Genomic DNA, 14,460 nt, shown 5'->3' on the forward strand with positions numbered 1-14,460 from the left:
CCTAACAGAACATCCATTGAGTTGTATGGAAAAACGCCAACGTCCACAACACAGAGTGAGCTCAAAATACTCTGAAAATACAAAATTGTTAACCAAGAAAAACTATTTTAAAAAATGTTTTTGTCCAGTTTTCTTGTAATAATCTATAAGCTGATTTACATGTGTCTGTAATAAAGACTTTAGAGTGCAATTACATGTAAATCAGCACCAACTGGAACCACAGTAAAGGCATGAGCTTTCCAAAGAAGTTAGGTCATAAAAAACCCTAAACATTTGAGCTTAGTAAAAAGCACAAGTTTGTAACTAATATTTGAAACTTCAACTCAAATATAGTTTAACAAATACTTGCGCAATTAGAAAAAAAAATTGGATGAATAAACTAATAAAGGTTGTTTTCCTAAAAGGAGAGATTGCTAAAATTTTCAAAATAAAGCACTGACAATTTGACTTTATTCTTTTTAGTTGTGTTCCGGTTCAAACAGCAATAGGTAAATAATGAATCAAGCTTTTTAAAGACCCACTCCAAATATTTTTGACATATTTTAAAGGCGTTCAGGATTGTCTCTTAATCACAATTATGTCGTTTTTAGATACAAAAATTAAAAAACTGTCATCTCCTTGGACATAGTTTCTGCAGAACAGCAGTAGTTCGTCAGAAATTTTTCTCTCAGTTGTGGCCATAAAAAAACCCCGCCCCCGTTTCCCTCCCCCGTTGCAACAAAAATGGCAAGCTATATTGGAGCCAATCAGCCCTACAGGTTTGAGCCAGCTCAGACGAGGAAAATGTCTGAAAACAAAATAGGGCGGAGCTTGTGGCCCGCCCAGCGTAATTTCTACATCACAAATAGGATCCTTTTTAAACTGCATTTTTTCGTCTGCTTCTGATTCACAACGATTTCAATAAAGAAATACTCAGAAATGCCATTTCAGAGCTAAATCATGTTTGTTTATAACCTCCGTCATCTGAAAAATAACACAAGAACATGTTAAAACACAAAAAACATTGATTTTCATTGCAGTGGGTCTTCAAGAACATTGTCAACAAAATGGTTAGCTGGGATAGGCTCCAGCAACCCTGTGACCCCGAGTTAAATGGATGGATAAATAAACATGGCGGGTCTCTTGTTAGCAAAGACGGTGCTTTAATTTGAATATATTGTACAGACTTCCTGTTTTTCGTTTTACTGTACGTTTGCTCAGGGATTACGGCGCGTCAGGAGAAACAAAAGCAGAGTGAGCTGGGGGGGGCGCACCATAGAACATGCATGTTGTAAACATCAGAGGCCGGGCTGCAGCAGACACCTGACGGCTCAGGTGGAACAGGTGGCCTTTACCTCCTGAAGGACCGCTCTGCGCCTAGGCAACGCTATCAGCACACCTGCTGCTGCTGCTCATTAATTTATGCGGCTGTACCTGTGGTCCCTCGTGTTTCTCACATTTCAAACATTGTTGTGCAAACGCCTTCCGAGCTGAAGTCACACTCCAGTGTTTCAAGGGTTTATTTTTATGTCTTTGGGGTTAAAAAATTTGCTTTTTTTCATGACTTTCTTAAGAAAGTCTTCTGTCTTACAAGAAAAATTAATTTATCAATAAAGATTTTCAAAATAATCCTATTTTAGTAGTTCATTTTTTTCTTAAAATAACTATTCAGGGTACGACCATTTTTTTTTACTTCATTAGCAAATGTCTTTTGCTAATTTCTAGGGGGCCTGATTTTACAGAGTGGTCAGTGAACGCATCCCTGTAAACTGAGAGTAACAGTTGGATTGTACGTGCGCTCCTCTGGGTTTGGGTGTGATAACCCACCTTGCCTCTCTGGTTCAGTGGCTCTATGGTGAGCGTGTCGGTTCCGATGTCGACCATCATTCCTAACTGGAACCCCTCGGTGGGGTGGGGCGCCCACACTGGCTTCCCGTCCTCCATGGTTCACCTCCAACACCAGTCCAGCTACACGGCTGTGAAGAATCCAAGCGGAACCGGATCACATCAAAGTCGCAAAACTTAAAAGTTTGATCTTAGATCAGACTCAATATAAAATAAAATAAAAATATATAAAAAATGTACATTTTAAAAATTTATTTTAACATTTAAAACTGATATTTGAGACATGTTATTTTATGTTACAACAAAACATCTGTTTTATTTAAATAAAACTGTATTGATCATCAAACAACTGAATTAATTTCATTAACAAGTTTACAATATAATTTAGCATCTGATTCAACTCAATTTGTCAAAATTTTATCCCAAACTTTTTTTGGATTGCAATGAAGTGTTTTCACATAACTAGAGTTTAAAGCTAAATAAAACTGAATATGTTATTATTAAGATCACAAAATATTACACCAAAACTGAAAAAAGCTGCTTTTGGTCCAGAAAAAAATTAAGAAAAAGCTTGAAAAACAACATTATTTACACCTTTGATAAATCTGTATTGCTATTTCAAATTAAAAAATAGTAACAAATAATTTGCAGTTTCAACCCAACTTTTATAGATTCAAATATTATTATTTTATGATCACAAAACTATGTTTTATTAATCAGAATGAGAACCCCTTTGCATCCAATCCAACGTAATAGATTAATAAGAATGAATGACCAGCTTGATTAAATGTGACACAGCCCAGTCCCCTGCATTATGTTACTGGGAGTGGACCAGCTGCCGCTGTCCGCTTCGCTCTCCATTAACCTGTTGTTGCCCCGTCTGATCTCATAAGAGAAGATTTTCTGTGTCAGCGCAACAGGAGCTACAATCCCTACAGCAGACAAACAGTCTGAGAGTTTCAGCCCATTCAGTAGATTCACAAAGAAAAGTAAAAAAATATATATTAAGTTTAAAACACTTAAATAGACAAAAAAGGGACAGAAACTGCTATCTCACTATGTTTTAATACATTGCGGATGTTTTGGAAAAACATACATTAGCCTTGGTTAATATGACGTGACATTATGATAAGTTAATCCCAAACAACAACAAGTCAGTTTTGCTCCTATTTTCTTGAAAAAAAACATTAAACAAAACTTTTATTGGTATAAATTATTCAAAACATTTTTTTTTATTTGTAGGTATTAATGATATTGTGGTAGGAGGTGGGAGTGACCTGTTCAAGGTTTATCACACTTTTGCCCAACACAAGTTGGGATAGGTTCCAGCAACCCTAGTGACCTGCAAATGATTCAGCGAGTTCTAAGAATGGATGGGGATTGACTGTATATTAGAACTGGACTGAATGACCCTTCTTCTCTGATGCTTCAAACAGGAAGTACCAGCTGGTTCCAAAAGGCCAAAATCCTATAGACGTCTATTGAGAAATGAACAGTTTTTACCCAGTCATTAGATTTGTCAAAGTAACTAGTCTTCCTCAGTTTTTTTATACCTTCTGTAGTGAAAGTTATTCACATTATAAACTGACCAATCAGATGCCTCAGTAAAAGTAGGCGGTCTCACAACGAACGTACAAAATGTTTGATTCACAGATTCTCCCAAGCTCGTTTTCAAGTGGAGTGGTTGCCGTAGAGATGTTGACTAAGACGGACTCAGACTAATTGCTGCTTTCTGATGATTTCTGGCTCCAATATGGCGGCGTCTGTATTTAAAAAAATAATAAAATAAAGTAAAAAAAGGTGACTGAATTGTATTAATTTCATTGGGGCTTGAAGTAAGGAATGTTCTATTGGTGACGTCACATTCGCTCGGTCCAGTCCTCATATACAGTCAATTGGGGTGGATTGATGGATGGAATTTTTGAGTATTCATAATAAATCACAGATTTGTTAAAAAAAGAAAAGTTTTAAATCTGGAAAACTTTTTTTTATTATTTTTTAGTCAAAGCAACTTTCATTTACAGGATGAAAAAAACATTCAGATTGTTTTTTGTTATCTTTTTTAATGGAATTTTGAACCAAAACTAACTTCTGTCATTTTTTTAATGTCAGTGAGGAAATTTTAAATATTTTTGTCCATAAATGTCTGCCTTTGTTAACAGTTAAACACTAATGATGGAAAAGACTTGATGTTAAAATCCCAAAGTCTCATTGTTGTTGTTCTGTGACACAGCCACTCTCTCAGGGAACACCTGACCCCCCTTTATTGCTGAGGGTCAACCAGGAAGACACTGGGTCCCATTTTTTAAACAACTCATCCTTGGATTTGAAACCACTACCTTCCAGTCTCAGGACAGACACTCGACCACTAGGCCACAGGTCACTTGAAGGTTGTTTTTGCAACAACCAATTGATCCGTTTTTAAGGAAATCAAATCGTTTTCCACTTGAAATATATTAGAATTGCAAAAACTGGCAGAGATGTCAAAGTAAGCTGACAGATAAGACAACTTTTTACATCACCGAGGACTACTGAGAATAATTCCCTGCTCCTCAAACCCCAACTAGAATGAAAAGTATTAATAAAAGTTAAATTCCAAAAGCTTTTGAACCCTAGTGGTGGAACGCTGAGTCACCAGGAAGTGGAGTTTAGTGTTAATGCTCAATTCCCCCATTGGAAAAAACTAATTTGAGCAAAACAGCTGGATACCTGCATCTTCACATTACTGAGAGATGTTAAATCTGAAAACACAAGCAGGCTTTGTTAGGGTGAAAACAACAGAAAGTTGAGTTTCTGAATCTTTGATCGTCAACCTTCAAGCTCCTCACCAAGGCTGTGTGGGAGACAAGCGATAAGCATGAAGCTGGACAACAATTTTCTGCTTTCATCCAAGGTTAACTAAGCTAGAAATCTATTCTGCTAAAAAGAAGAACCCCAATGACCAAAATGCATCACTGCACGGCCGCAAACAGTGACATAAAGCGGCGTGAAATGGTAGTCGGGTCACCCCAGATCAGCTCTGGAAGCGTGCCTCGGCATGAGAACACGGAATAGAGGTGCTCCGAACGTGACCGGCGCCAGGGAGAAACTTTGACTCTGCAGCTTTAAATCCTCTTAGTGTTTGACCCTAATCCAGACGGAGATGCGAGGGCGCTTCCAAGGAGAGCCCAGGTGAGCAGAAAGTAAGCCGCCCGTGGAACATCAATGAAATCAGAAGGCGAGCCAGCAAGAAATATGAACACGTCACACACACACTGGATCATGCACACACAGAGTGTATGGGTGAAGCCGGCCTGCCTGTTATTTCCTTCCACTTGTTTCCTGTCAGCTTCCAGGCTAGAGGGATATGGAAAATGGAGTGGGGATAAAAAATGGCTCCAATGATGACATATTTGGAGGTAAATGTCCTGAAAAACTACAGCCTGACACTACAACCTATTTCAGGTTTGTATATCTGTCGAAATATCCAAGAATATAAACTTAATGAAACAAATTTAGACCCTAATCTAGTGTTAAATGGGACATAAATAAATAATAAATGAAATCAGGTAGATTTTTTTCTAAAAACAGGTAAAATAGCTCTATATTTATAAATAAAAACTATTCTTTAAAAGGTTTCAATGTTATTTTAAAGAATGTTTAACATAATATGCAGCACATTTTAAATTGATACAATTTTCCACTCTTAGAAGAAAGAATTGTAACTAAGAAGTGTGAATAATATGCATACAAAGTAGGAAAAAGTACTAATATTAGGTATTAACACAAAATACATCATTGGTGTCAATAAAGTTTTGAGAAAAAACAGCTAAAGTTTAACCAACAAGAATACCACAACACTTACGGCTTTAATGCTTCACACGGTTAACGAGCGGCGACTTCTCGGTCCGTTTCTACCCGGGGGGGTTCCGCGGCAGGAGCACCAGGTCGGCCGCCTCTTCGCCACCTCCTGCACCGGTGAGCATCGGTGACGTCATAACCGAGAGGCGTTGACCTGTTGCTCGTAAAACTCAGCGTCCAACTTGTGTTCAAGTGTTTTTTGTTCGTTTTTTAACCCCCTCCCAACGCGTTTTAAGTGTTTAATGTTTACATAATGTAAATATAATATTATAAACTTACGGAAAAAATATATAATAACTCTTATGATTATTATTTTGTATTTTTACGAATTGCTTGAACTCCGCACGCGGAGAATGCTCAGCCAATCAGCAGGCAGCCCTGAAAACAGTACAAATGCTGTCTTGACGGTCGTTAATATTTAAAAAGCAGGTAATTTAAAACTTTTGAGAGAGTTTTGGAGGAGACACTCAATCCACAACTGAAACACTGGCTGCCACGGGGTCTGTGTGTCTAATTAGGACAAAGATACTTGTGTGTGGGATGATCTCTTGTTACAGGCCCTACTATGACACCATTTTGAACATGTAAATAGAAAAGGGAGGACATTTTAAAAGACCATAAAAAGTCGGAAAATACACCTTCACTCTGGGCCACATTATTTTATATTTGACGTAAATTGGACAATAAGGCATGAATTTAAAGTACTTTTAATTTTAGGATCCAGGCCTGCTGAAGATGCAGCACTCTAATTATGGACAATGGCTCCCTCAAGCGGTCAGACAGGGAATAACTTCATCCAAATGTATAGGATTCATTAAAAAAAGTGATGGAGTCTTGTTTAATGTATTTTATATAACCCATGAAATGAAAATAATATGTCAATACTTTCCAAATGCGTTCCAAATTTTATTAATTTTCCAAGTGAGTATAAGCAAATTATTTAAATGTTCTTTGACGTTTTTTGTATATCTGCAAAAAATAAAATGTGAAAGAAACAGTGATCACACATGATAAGTGACCAAACTCCATAAAATTTTTTCAAGGTTTCTTTTTATTTTTTATTTTTATATCATTGGGCCCTCATTAATGTAATCCCCTCCTGACTTTCCCATCCAATTATGTGTGGGGCCCCAACTGCTTCAGACTTTATCTGTGAACTGTTTATAAATCTCTCCCTCGGAGATATCTCACCACATTCTGTGGTGCTTGAGGAGGAGCAGGCGATGTGTCTGTTCAGAGTTCTCAAAGCTCCTTCAAACCTTTACAAGCTGGAAATACTACTTTTCTTTCTGCCTTGAAACTTCTTGAACAGGTAAGCAACAGGTAGTTTAGACAAAAATTGTATTTTTAAGTTTTAAATATAGTTTTTTTGAGGGTTACTCTTACTCTACCAAAAAAAAAGCTACAATTTCAATAATTATTCCTTTTTGTGTTTCTTTCTACAGTATATCCATCACTCCAGCCTTTACTGGAGGATGTCGGGAAAGATGTTTTTGCTTTCTGCAACAATAACGTCCATATTGCTAAATTTATTGCCAGCACAGCCTTCATATGGTCAACTCCTGACAGAAGACTCTTGCACTGTTCAGATCCTTGTCCCAGGACTAAAAGGCATGACCTTCCTGCAGATAAATACTGTCACTGTTAAAAGCTATGGATCATCTAATGGAGAAAATATGATTGGTTTTTTGTACTTAAGGAGAACCAGGAGACAAAGGGCAGAAAGGAACACCCGGCAGGCCCGGAAGAGTTGGACCTCCTGGAGAAATGGGTAAACTTGTTTTTTTTTTTTTTTTTTCACATTTTTATGTCTTCTTTCTTAAGAGTCGTCCTTAAAACCTGCAGGAAAATGACATCCTGCATGAGCAGATTTAAGCACACCCTAAATAATACACTCTTCAGTATTTGCTTATAGAAAAACTGGGGCAAAGATCACATTTTTTGGACTGATAATGTGCTGTTACATGGAGAGCAGGCCAACCAGATATGTCCAAGTGTTTACATCAGGGATGAGAGGTTGGAGGGGCAGAGGGTTTGGGGAATCCAGACAAGAGACATGTTTACTGAGGAGTTTAAACACAAGAGAAGAATCACCTTCTTGAATTATAAATCAAGTAACTGAGTTTTAACTTTTTTGTACAGATATATTGGTTGGGGAAAAATATTATTGCTTTTCTTTACAGGACAACATGGCCTTAAGGGACAGAAAGGCATTATGGGACGTTTTGGGAAAGTCGGTCCACCTGGAATAAAAGGTGACACATAAATTTGTCAAATAAGTATTTGATCTCGTAGGTTTGTCCACTTAATAAACAATATTAATCATCCTAAAAGTAAGTTCATTTGATATAAATTGTTTTGCATTTCATTGCAGAAAAGACTGTGGAAAAACCCTAAAAATCACAGAGGTTAGATGTTGTAGTATCTGTACATATCAGGAGGACTTTTGCTTCAATCTTTACAAATGACTTCTAAACCATTAAGATTTTGTAGCTGTTGCTTAGCAACTCTGAGCTTTAGCTGTGTCCATAAGTTTTCTATTGGATTGATGTTTAAAACTTTGCTCTATGACTTCAATTTGCTACTTCTTCATCCATGCCTTGGTTGCCTTAGCTGGATGTTTTGGGTCTTGTTGGGAGACCCATCCATGATCCATTTTAGGCCTCCTGGCTTAAGGAGGTTCTCACTCAAGGTTTGAGAGTAGATGGTTCCATCCACCCTCCCATCCATATGGTGAAAAAGCCCTGTGCAGAAAAAAAAACCTCAATGAATGATGCTTCCACCTCAACTCTGAAAGGCTTAAGGAAATCATGGTATGGCCACTTTAAATCATGAAGGTGCTAATTGGCAAACTTCAGGCAGATCTGCACATGAGCCGTCTCAAGCAGGACTACTTTGGAAGTACTGCAAGATGTTAAACCATTGTGGTAAAAAGTATTACTAATGTATTTCTTATCCACTAACTATCATCATGTTGATTTAGGGCTCATTAATCATATTTGAAGCCCCAGACAATTAGGTGGACTGATGGTCATGTTGTAAATCTTTAGTTGTTACCTTAACCTCCAGTTTCTCGCTGATGGTTTTGTAGTCCATTCCGGTGCAGATCTACAATCTTCTCCCTGAAACTCACTGAAAGTTTTTTTCTATGTTTGAGAGTTTGGAGTCTCACCCATTCTATGGAGAGGTGTCTTTTCTACAGGTGATTAGTTCATGCAGGTGTCTTCAATTTAGGAGGAAGGTTGATTGGGAGAGTCTAATACCTCGTTTCCACAGAGCAGTTCAAAACGGACTGGACCGAAGTTATATAGTATTAGTATTTTGAGTGTTTCCATTATAAAATGGACCCATTTGGCTGGACTGATTCATATCATTTTTGGTCCCCCATTGGTTGCAGGTCCATAGAAAAATGGAATGGACCAGTTAGGGCAGAGCTACTGTCATCTCACAATTAAATCCACTGATTGGTGGAAAGGTTTTACAACAACAGCAAGCATCTGACCAGCGCTTTTCCTGACTTAAGATCCAAGCCAAAAGTTTTGCCCTCTTTTTGGATGTATTCTTCTTCACCTCCCGCAATCATCTTGCAAAGAATATTAAATTCTTTGCAATCAGTATTCCCCCTATAGAGCACTGGTCCCCCGGGGTTGGAGACGAGCTGAACCCGCAAATACACAGCTGCAGAAGCGCCCTTGTAATGCTCAGCTATGTCATCGGTCTACACCCTGCATGTGCCTTGATGGTCCAACACTCATTGAACTGTCCGAACCATTCAAAGACCGATCAGTGTAATCAAGGCATAACTGGTCTGTGTGAACCAGAACTCTTTACAGTTACTAGGAGATCAAATATTCGTTTCCCTCAATGACATGCAAATACAATGTTATTTAAACTAAATTTCTTTGAAAATATGAAAAAGAAAAATATTGAAAATTAATGATGTATTTTTTGTCTCAGGGGCAAAAGGTGACATGGGTGATCCTGGTCCCAAGGGACCCAATGGAGAGCCAGGTAAAAACATTGATTTGCACATGTATTGTGTTTCCAAACCTGGTGTTTGTCAGAATAAAAGGGGAACTTTTGACCACATTTTTGTTTAACTAGGTGTCCCATGCGAGTGCACACCAATGAGAAAGATGATTGGAGAAATGGACATTCTCGTGGCCCAGCTGTCCTCAGAACTAAAATTCATAAAAAATGGTAAAATCCAAGCATCCTTTCTTCATTTACTTTGGTGTCCTGACAACTTTTTCACCACTGGTTTATAACTGTGTATAATAATACAAATGGTGGTCAATGTAAAAATTGTATGGAAATACAAGTGCTCATTTTTCAGCACTGCCCTCCCCTGCAGCTGTTGCTGGCATAAAAGAGACAGACAGTAAGGTGTATCTGTTGGTGAAGGAAGAGAAGCGGTACGCCGACGCCAAAGTCTCCTGTCAGGCGAGGGGAGGGCACCTGGCCATGCCGAAGGACGAGGGCGCCAACGCGGCCATCGCCGGATACATAACAGAAGCCGGCCTGAGCAGGGTCTACATCGGCATTCATGACCTGGATCGCGAGGGGATTTTCACCTATGTGGATCGCTCTCCCATGACCACCTTCAGCAGATGGAGAAAAGGCGAGCCCAACAATGCATACGATGATGAAGACTGCGCTGAAATGACGGCCTCAGGGGAGTGGACTGATGTGGCCTGCCACCTCACCATGTATTTTATTTGTGAATTTGACAAAGACATGATCTAAATCTAGTTAATAGACGAGTAAAAAACAGCTTACAAACTGATATTTACAACAACAAAACAACTGATTTTCCTCTTTCTTTCTTGAACTAGCAGGCTATTTATTATTTATCTTGAAAAGCAGCCTGACTTATGTTGGATTTAACTATTCCAAGTGCATCCCTAATCTTGTTTTCAATGATTCATTAGTGTTTCCCAGGCAATCTATTGAATTTTTTTGTTATGCAAGCAGTTCTGTAACAGTGTAGTGGAGAAAAATGGCAAATAAGCAAAAACCTGTGAATTAAAAGAAAAAAAAATCCAATTATTGACAGAATCTGGTCTCAGCTGAGTGCTTTTAATCAAACAAACAGATTGCAGTGCGCTTATTCATTCAAATTCACTTCATATTTTGTGGTAGTTGTAGTTGCATTACAATAAACACTGATAGTTGGTTTAAAACAAGTGGAATATGGTGTTTATTACTGTACACTGTTGAGTCAAATGTGTTTTGTTGTTATATTCGTCTTTAATTAAGTTCTTGACAAAGTTTCATCATTTATTTACAAGGCTGTTTTTGTGCACAGCAAAACCTTCAATCCCCATTAAACTCAGAGAGTACTTTAATGACTGAATGTATTTACTGTCTTTGACATGTTTTAGTAACTTTTCTTTATAGCAGTGCTGTATGCAAAAGGATTAATCATTTAGGTTATGCTTTTTCCCTAAAAATCAATGCATTTTGATTCTAAAAGACACAAGTCCAGCAAACTTCTGCTCTATTTATTAATAGGAAACATCAGTTTTAGAGACAAACTTTAACTATTAAATTTGGTTCATCCAAATATTTGAGCTAAATGAACTGTAGTGGGACAAAAAACTTATTTAAAAATAACTCCACTTAAAAGGTGGCAGGTCTGTGGCCATAGATAAACATAAACCGTGAGAAACACAATGAAAAAAATCACATTGTTAAGTTAGTCAAAAACAAAAGGTCACCTCAATATTTTTTTATGTAACCCTGGTTGTCAATTACAGAGGTAAAAGGTGTTCTGTAACTGCTATTTTGGTCCATTCCTCCATACAGATCTTCTTAAGAGCTCTGAGGTTTTGGGGTTGTTTGTGTTAAACACATTAAAAAAAAAAACAGGTTACCAGAAGTCCAACTAAACCCTTAAACACCTGAGGCATCGTCGGTGACGCTTAAACACAAAATCTTTAACAGTCTGTAACTTTTAACCATTGACACGATCAATGCAATTCCAGCAGATTCTATTGGAATTGATCGTGTTACCGGTTGAAAAGTTACAGTAAATCAAAGATCATAAACCCTGGAGCTCTGATGTTAAAGAGTTAAAATATGTATTAATTGCAACAGGTGATTTTCACACACAGAGCCTGTTTGCATAATATTCATGACTTTAATTGACAGAATATGTTACCAGAATTTGATGTTCCACTGTTGGTCTTATTATATGTTGTTATTTTTAATATTAATAAAGTTACGTTGTCATTTTCTCATCGCATTGATATGCAACACATCACAATAGTGAAATCTTTACACATTCCACATATATCAGCTATTTCTGTTACTGAGAAAAGCAGCTTTGTGCCATTATGCAACATGTTATGTTGGTTGCGCTTTGGTGTGAAGCCGCTTTTCTCCGTCAGAATGAGCTGATTCACATTGCATGAATGGGTAGACAGTTACAGAATGTTAAAGGAAACCGATATATATGCTGATTGTCAAGATAGGTTAAACAAAGCATCAGTTCAGAGAGAAGGTTCACTGCTTACAGCTTGTTTTTGTCCAGAAGATGATGCAAAAAGTTGGTTTTAAAGAAGCCTGCGCAGTAATACAGACCGTTTGGGCTGTGTGACCATAACTTCTTTTTTAGGTGAGCATTATCAAAATGGTTTATCCCTTTTTAATCCACACTCAGCAGCCAATCAGAATCGAGTATTCACCCAGACCATGATATAAGGGATAATGTTTGAAGAAGTGTGGATCATCAGTGATAAATGCACTCCGTTGAAGCTTGAACCTTCCAACGCCAAGTGTGTTTATTTCTAATAATGCACACTTCGAAGGGCGTTATCTTGCTAATACCATGGTCACTAACAAACAGCCAATATGTGTAGAAATGAAGTTCCCGTGCTTCAGGTTTAGATTCACTTTTTGATTTTATGGTGTTTTAGAGTTGATTAGTCACCAATCAGATAGCCGTTTTTGTTTTTTTATTTCATTATCTCATTGCACTTTTATATAAATGACTAAATTTCACTTGTATTATTTATTAACCTTTTTTTTCTTGATTATTTATTAATCGTCCTGAATGAATAAAATAAAGGACTTTAGTAACTATATGTGGCTCCAGTTTTGCGTTTCTCTAAAAACTTGCCAGGCAGGGCTTGCATATTTAATGACAGACTGTCCCAGTGATCAGGAGAACAAGCAGCCCTGTGTTGCAGGAAAGTTCAAACCAGCAGGGATTCAGCCTTGGGAAAACATACATAAAGGAAGGGATTTATGTTGCCTTAGGTCAACATATATATATTTTTAATATTTGAAATAAACATTGGATCGTAATTTTGTTGTAAAAACAGAAAAATGTGTCATTTTTTGGGTTTTCTGTTTTTCTTTCTATACCCTTTTCCGCTTCTGGAAAAAGCAAACCTGAAGAGCGAGCCGGGGCGCCATCGGATTCCCTCTAGTTTATGGCTGTAACAACTGTGGAACGGCAGATCTTAGCACGCAGCATTTCAATTAACGTCTCCCACTTGTGCGGGACTTGTTGAGGGAGTGCCATTCGTTCGAAAACACCTCTGTCATCAATCACTGTCTGCGAGACGCATTGAGTTACTACTGCTTTCCACTTTGATGGGTAATTCCCACAGAGACGAACCGGCCCACTTGATCAAGTGCAGTGAGCCTCAGAGACAGATCACACTGTACGCATTCACTTCAATCACTCAACAATGAAAAAAAGAAAAAAAAAAGATCTCCTATTCAAACTAAAACTGGGACAAATGGATTTCCATTAAGCGGACAGTGAATCTGTAGGAGGATTGGGCTGCTGTGGGCCCGGAGTGAAGCAAATCACATGGTGGAGGAGAGGAGAACGCGCTCTGTCAGCAGGTTGAGGATGTAAAGCCCCCCGCGAGGGGAGCGTCTGACACCTGAGTTTTCTAACCATGAAAGATAGCAATGCTGTTGCAGGTGACAATTTTATTAGATGGAGAAAAATGCCCCTGTTCTTTTCCTCCAGCTGTATTAGAGATTGACCAGCTGGAGTTTGAGGGGAAAAAAATAAACTTGCCTGATTTGGGATCAATTAAGTTGATCAAACTTTTTCTTGGAGCCCAGATTTAAGCGTCTGTCATTACAGTTTGTACCATGAGATGGAGACAGAGACAGACATTTGGCTGCATTTTGCATCCACCAGCTCATCACTGTTATGGCCCCTCTTACAATTTACTCCCCTTGTCTCCACGTCCGATCCCTCATGAATCTGAAAACAGCAGCCGATCAGTTAATAAGGACCTTCCAGTCCAGTGCGTGTGACGAAAAAATGTTGGGAATTGTTCAGCCTATTGATTAAACATACATTTATAGGGGGTCACACCCATCATTAATTCCAGTTTGACCTCACAAAACAACAGCAGTCCGGCTTGAAACGCCTGTAAAAACATGGCAACCCCCCCCTCTCCAATGAGGCTGCGTAAAATGTAACCTTGCTCCTGCCACACCGGATGGACGCCGGCGCTGTAGCAGCCTCTGCAGTGCTGAGTGGGACATCTGGTCTGGAGAATGTAATGCTGAAACTCTGCAGCACGGCTCCCCTCGGAGAGCACACACAGATATATATATATATATATATATATATACATATATATATATATATATGTGTGTGTATACACACATATATATATATATATATATATATATGTGTGTGTGTATACACACATATATGTGCTATATTTATACTTATCTTATATACTTATGCTATACTTATGTTATAAGTATATATATAAGTTTATATATATTTATATATACGTATATTGTATACAGTAT

At 38.0% G+C, this 14,460-nt stretch overlaps 2 protein-coding genes across 10 annotated transcripts in view; one reads left to right on the plus strand and one right to left on the minus strand.

The window, feature by feature from the left end:
* myo6b (myosin VIb) overlaps nucleotides 1-8,836 on the minus strand; it is a 46,961-nt gene extending 38,125 nt beyond the window's left edge. For 4 of the 5 annotated variants that reach the window (XM_024271078.1, XM_024271065.1, XM_024271070.1 and 1 more), the window contains exons 1-2: nucleotides 5,669-5,794; nucleotides 1,807-1,955 (exon numbers count right to left, since the gene is read on the minus strand). In XM_024271078.1, the coding sequence (XP_024126846.1) occupies nucleotides 1,807-1,923 (117 nt within the window). In that variant the 5' untranslated portion in view covers nucleotides 1,924-1,955; nucleotides 5,669-5,794. Of the gene's footprint in view, nucleotides 1-1,806; nucleotides 1,956-5,668; nucleotides 5,795-8,721 lie in introns of those variants that run through there. The other variant, XM_024271057.1, reaches the window with a different exon arrangement.
* Nucleotides 5,648-11,015, plus strand: colec11 (collectin sub-family member 11). Of its 5 annotated transcripts, XM_024271115.1 has the most exons (8): nucleotides 5,648-5,781; nucleotides 6,847-6,976; nucleotides 7,110-7,275; nucleotides 7,364-7,435; nucleotides 7,848-7,919; nucleotides 9,622-9,675; nucleotides 9,769-9,864; nucleotides 10,001-11,015. In XM_024271115.1, exons 3-8 carry the CDS (start codon nucleotides 7,140-7,142, stop codon nucleotides 10,408-10,410), a joined length of 840 nt encoding a protein of 279 aa, XP_024126883.1. In that variant the 5' UTR covers nucleotides 5,648-5,781; nucleotides 6,847-6,976; nucleotides 7,110-7,139; the 3' UTR covers nucleotides 10,411-11,015. The 5 variants fall into 5 exon arrangements, with proteins under 5 accessions (XP_024126883.1, XP_024126866.1, XP_036065794.1 ...); XM_024271098.2 differs by lacking the exon at nucleotides 6,847-6,976 and having other exon boundaries at nucleotides 5,652-5,781; nucleotides 7,204-7,275; XM_036209901.1 differs by lacking the exon at nucleotides 6,847-6,976 and having other exon boundaries at nucleotides 5,652-5,781; nucleotides 7,204-7,275; nucleotides 10,019-11,015.
* The last annotated feature ends 3,445 nt before the right edge of the window (nucleotides 11,016-14,460 follow it).

This window comes from Oryzias melastigma, linkage group LG22 (genome assembly GCF_002922805.2).
Source record: "Oryzias melastigma strain HK-1 linkage group LG22, ASM292280v2, whole genome shotgun sequence".
NCBI classification, from domain to species: Eukaryota; Metazoa; Chordata; class Actinopteri; order Beloniformes; family Adrianichthyidae; genus Oryzias; species Oryzias melastigma.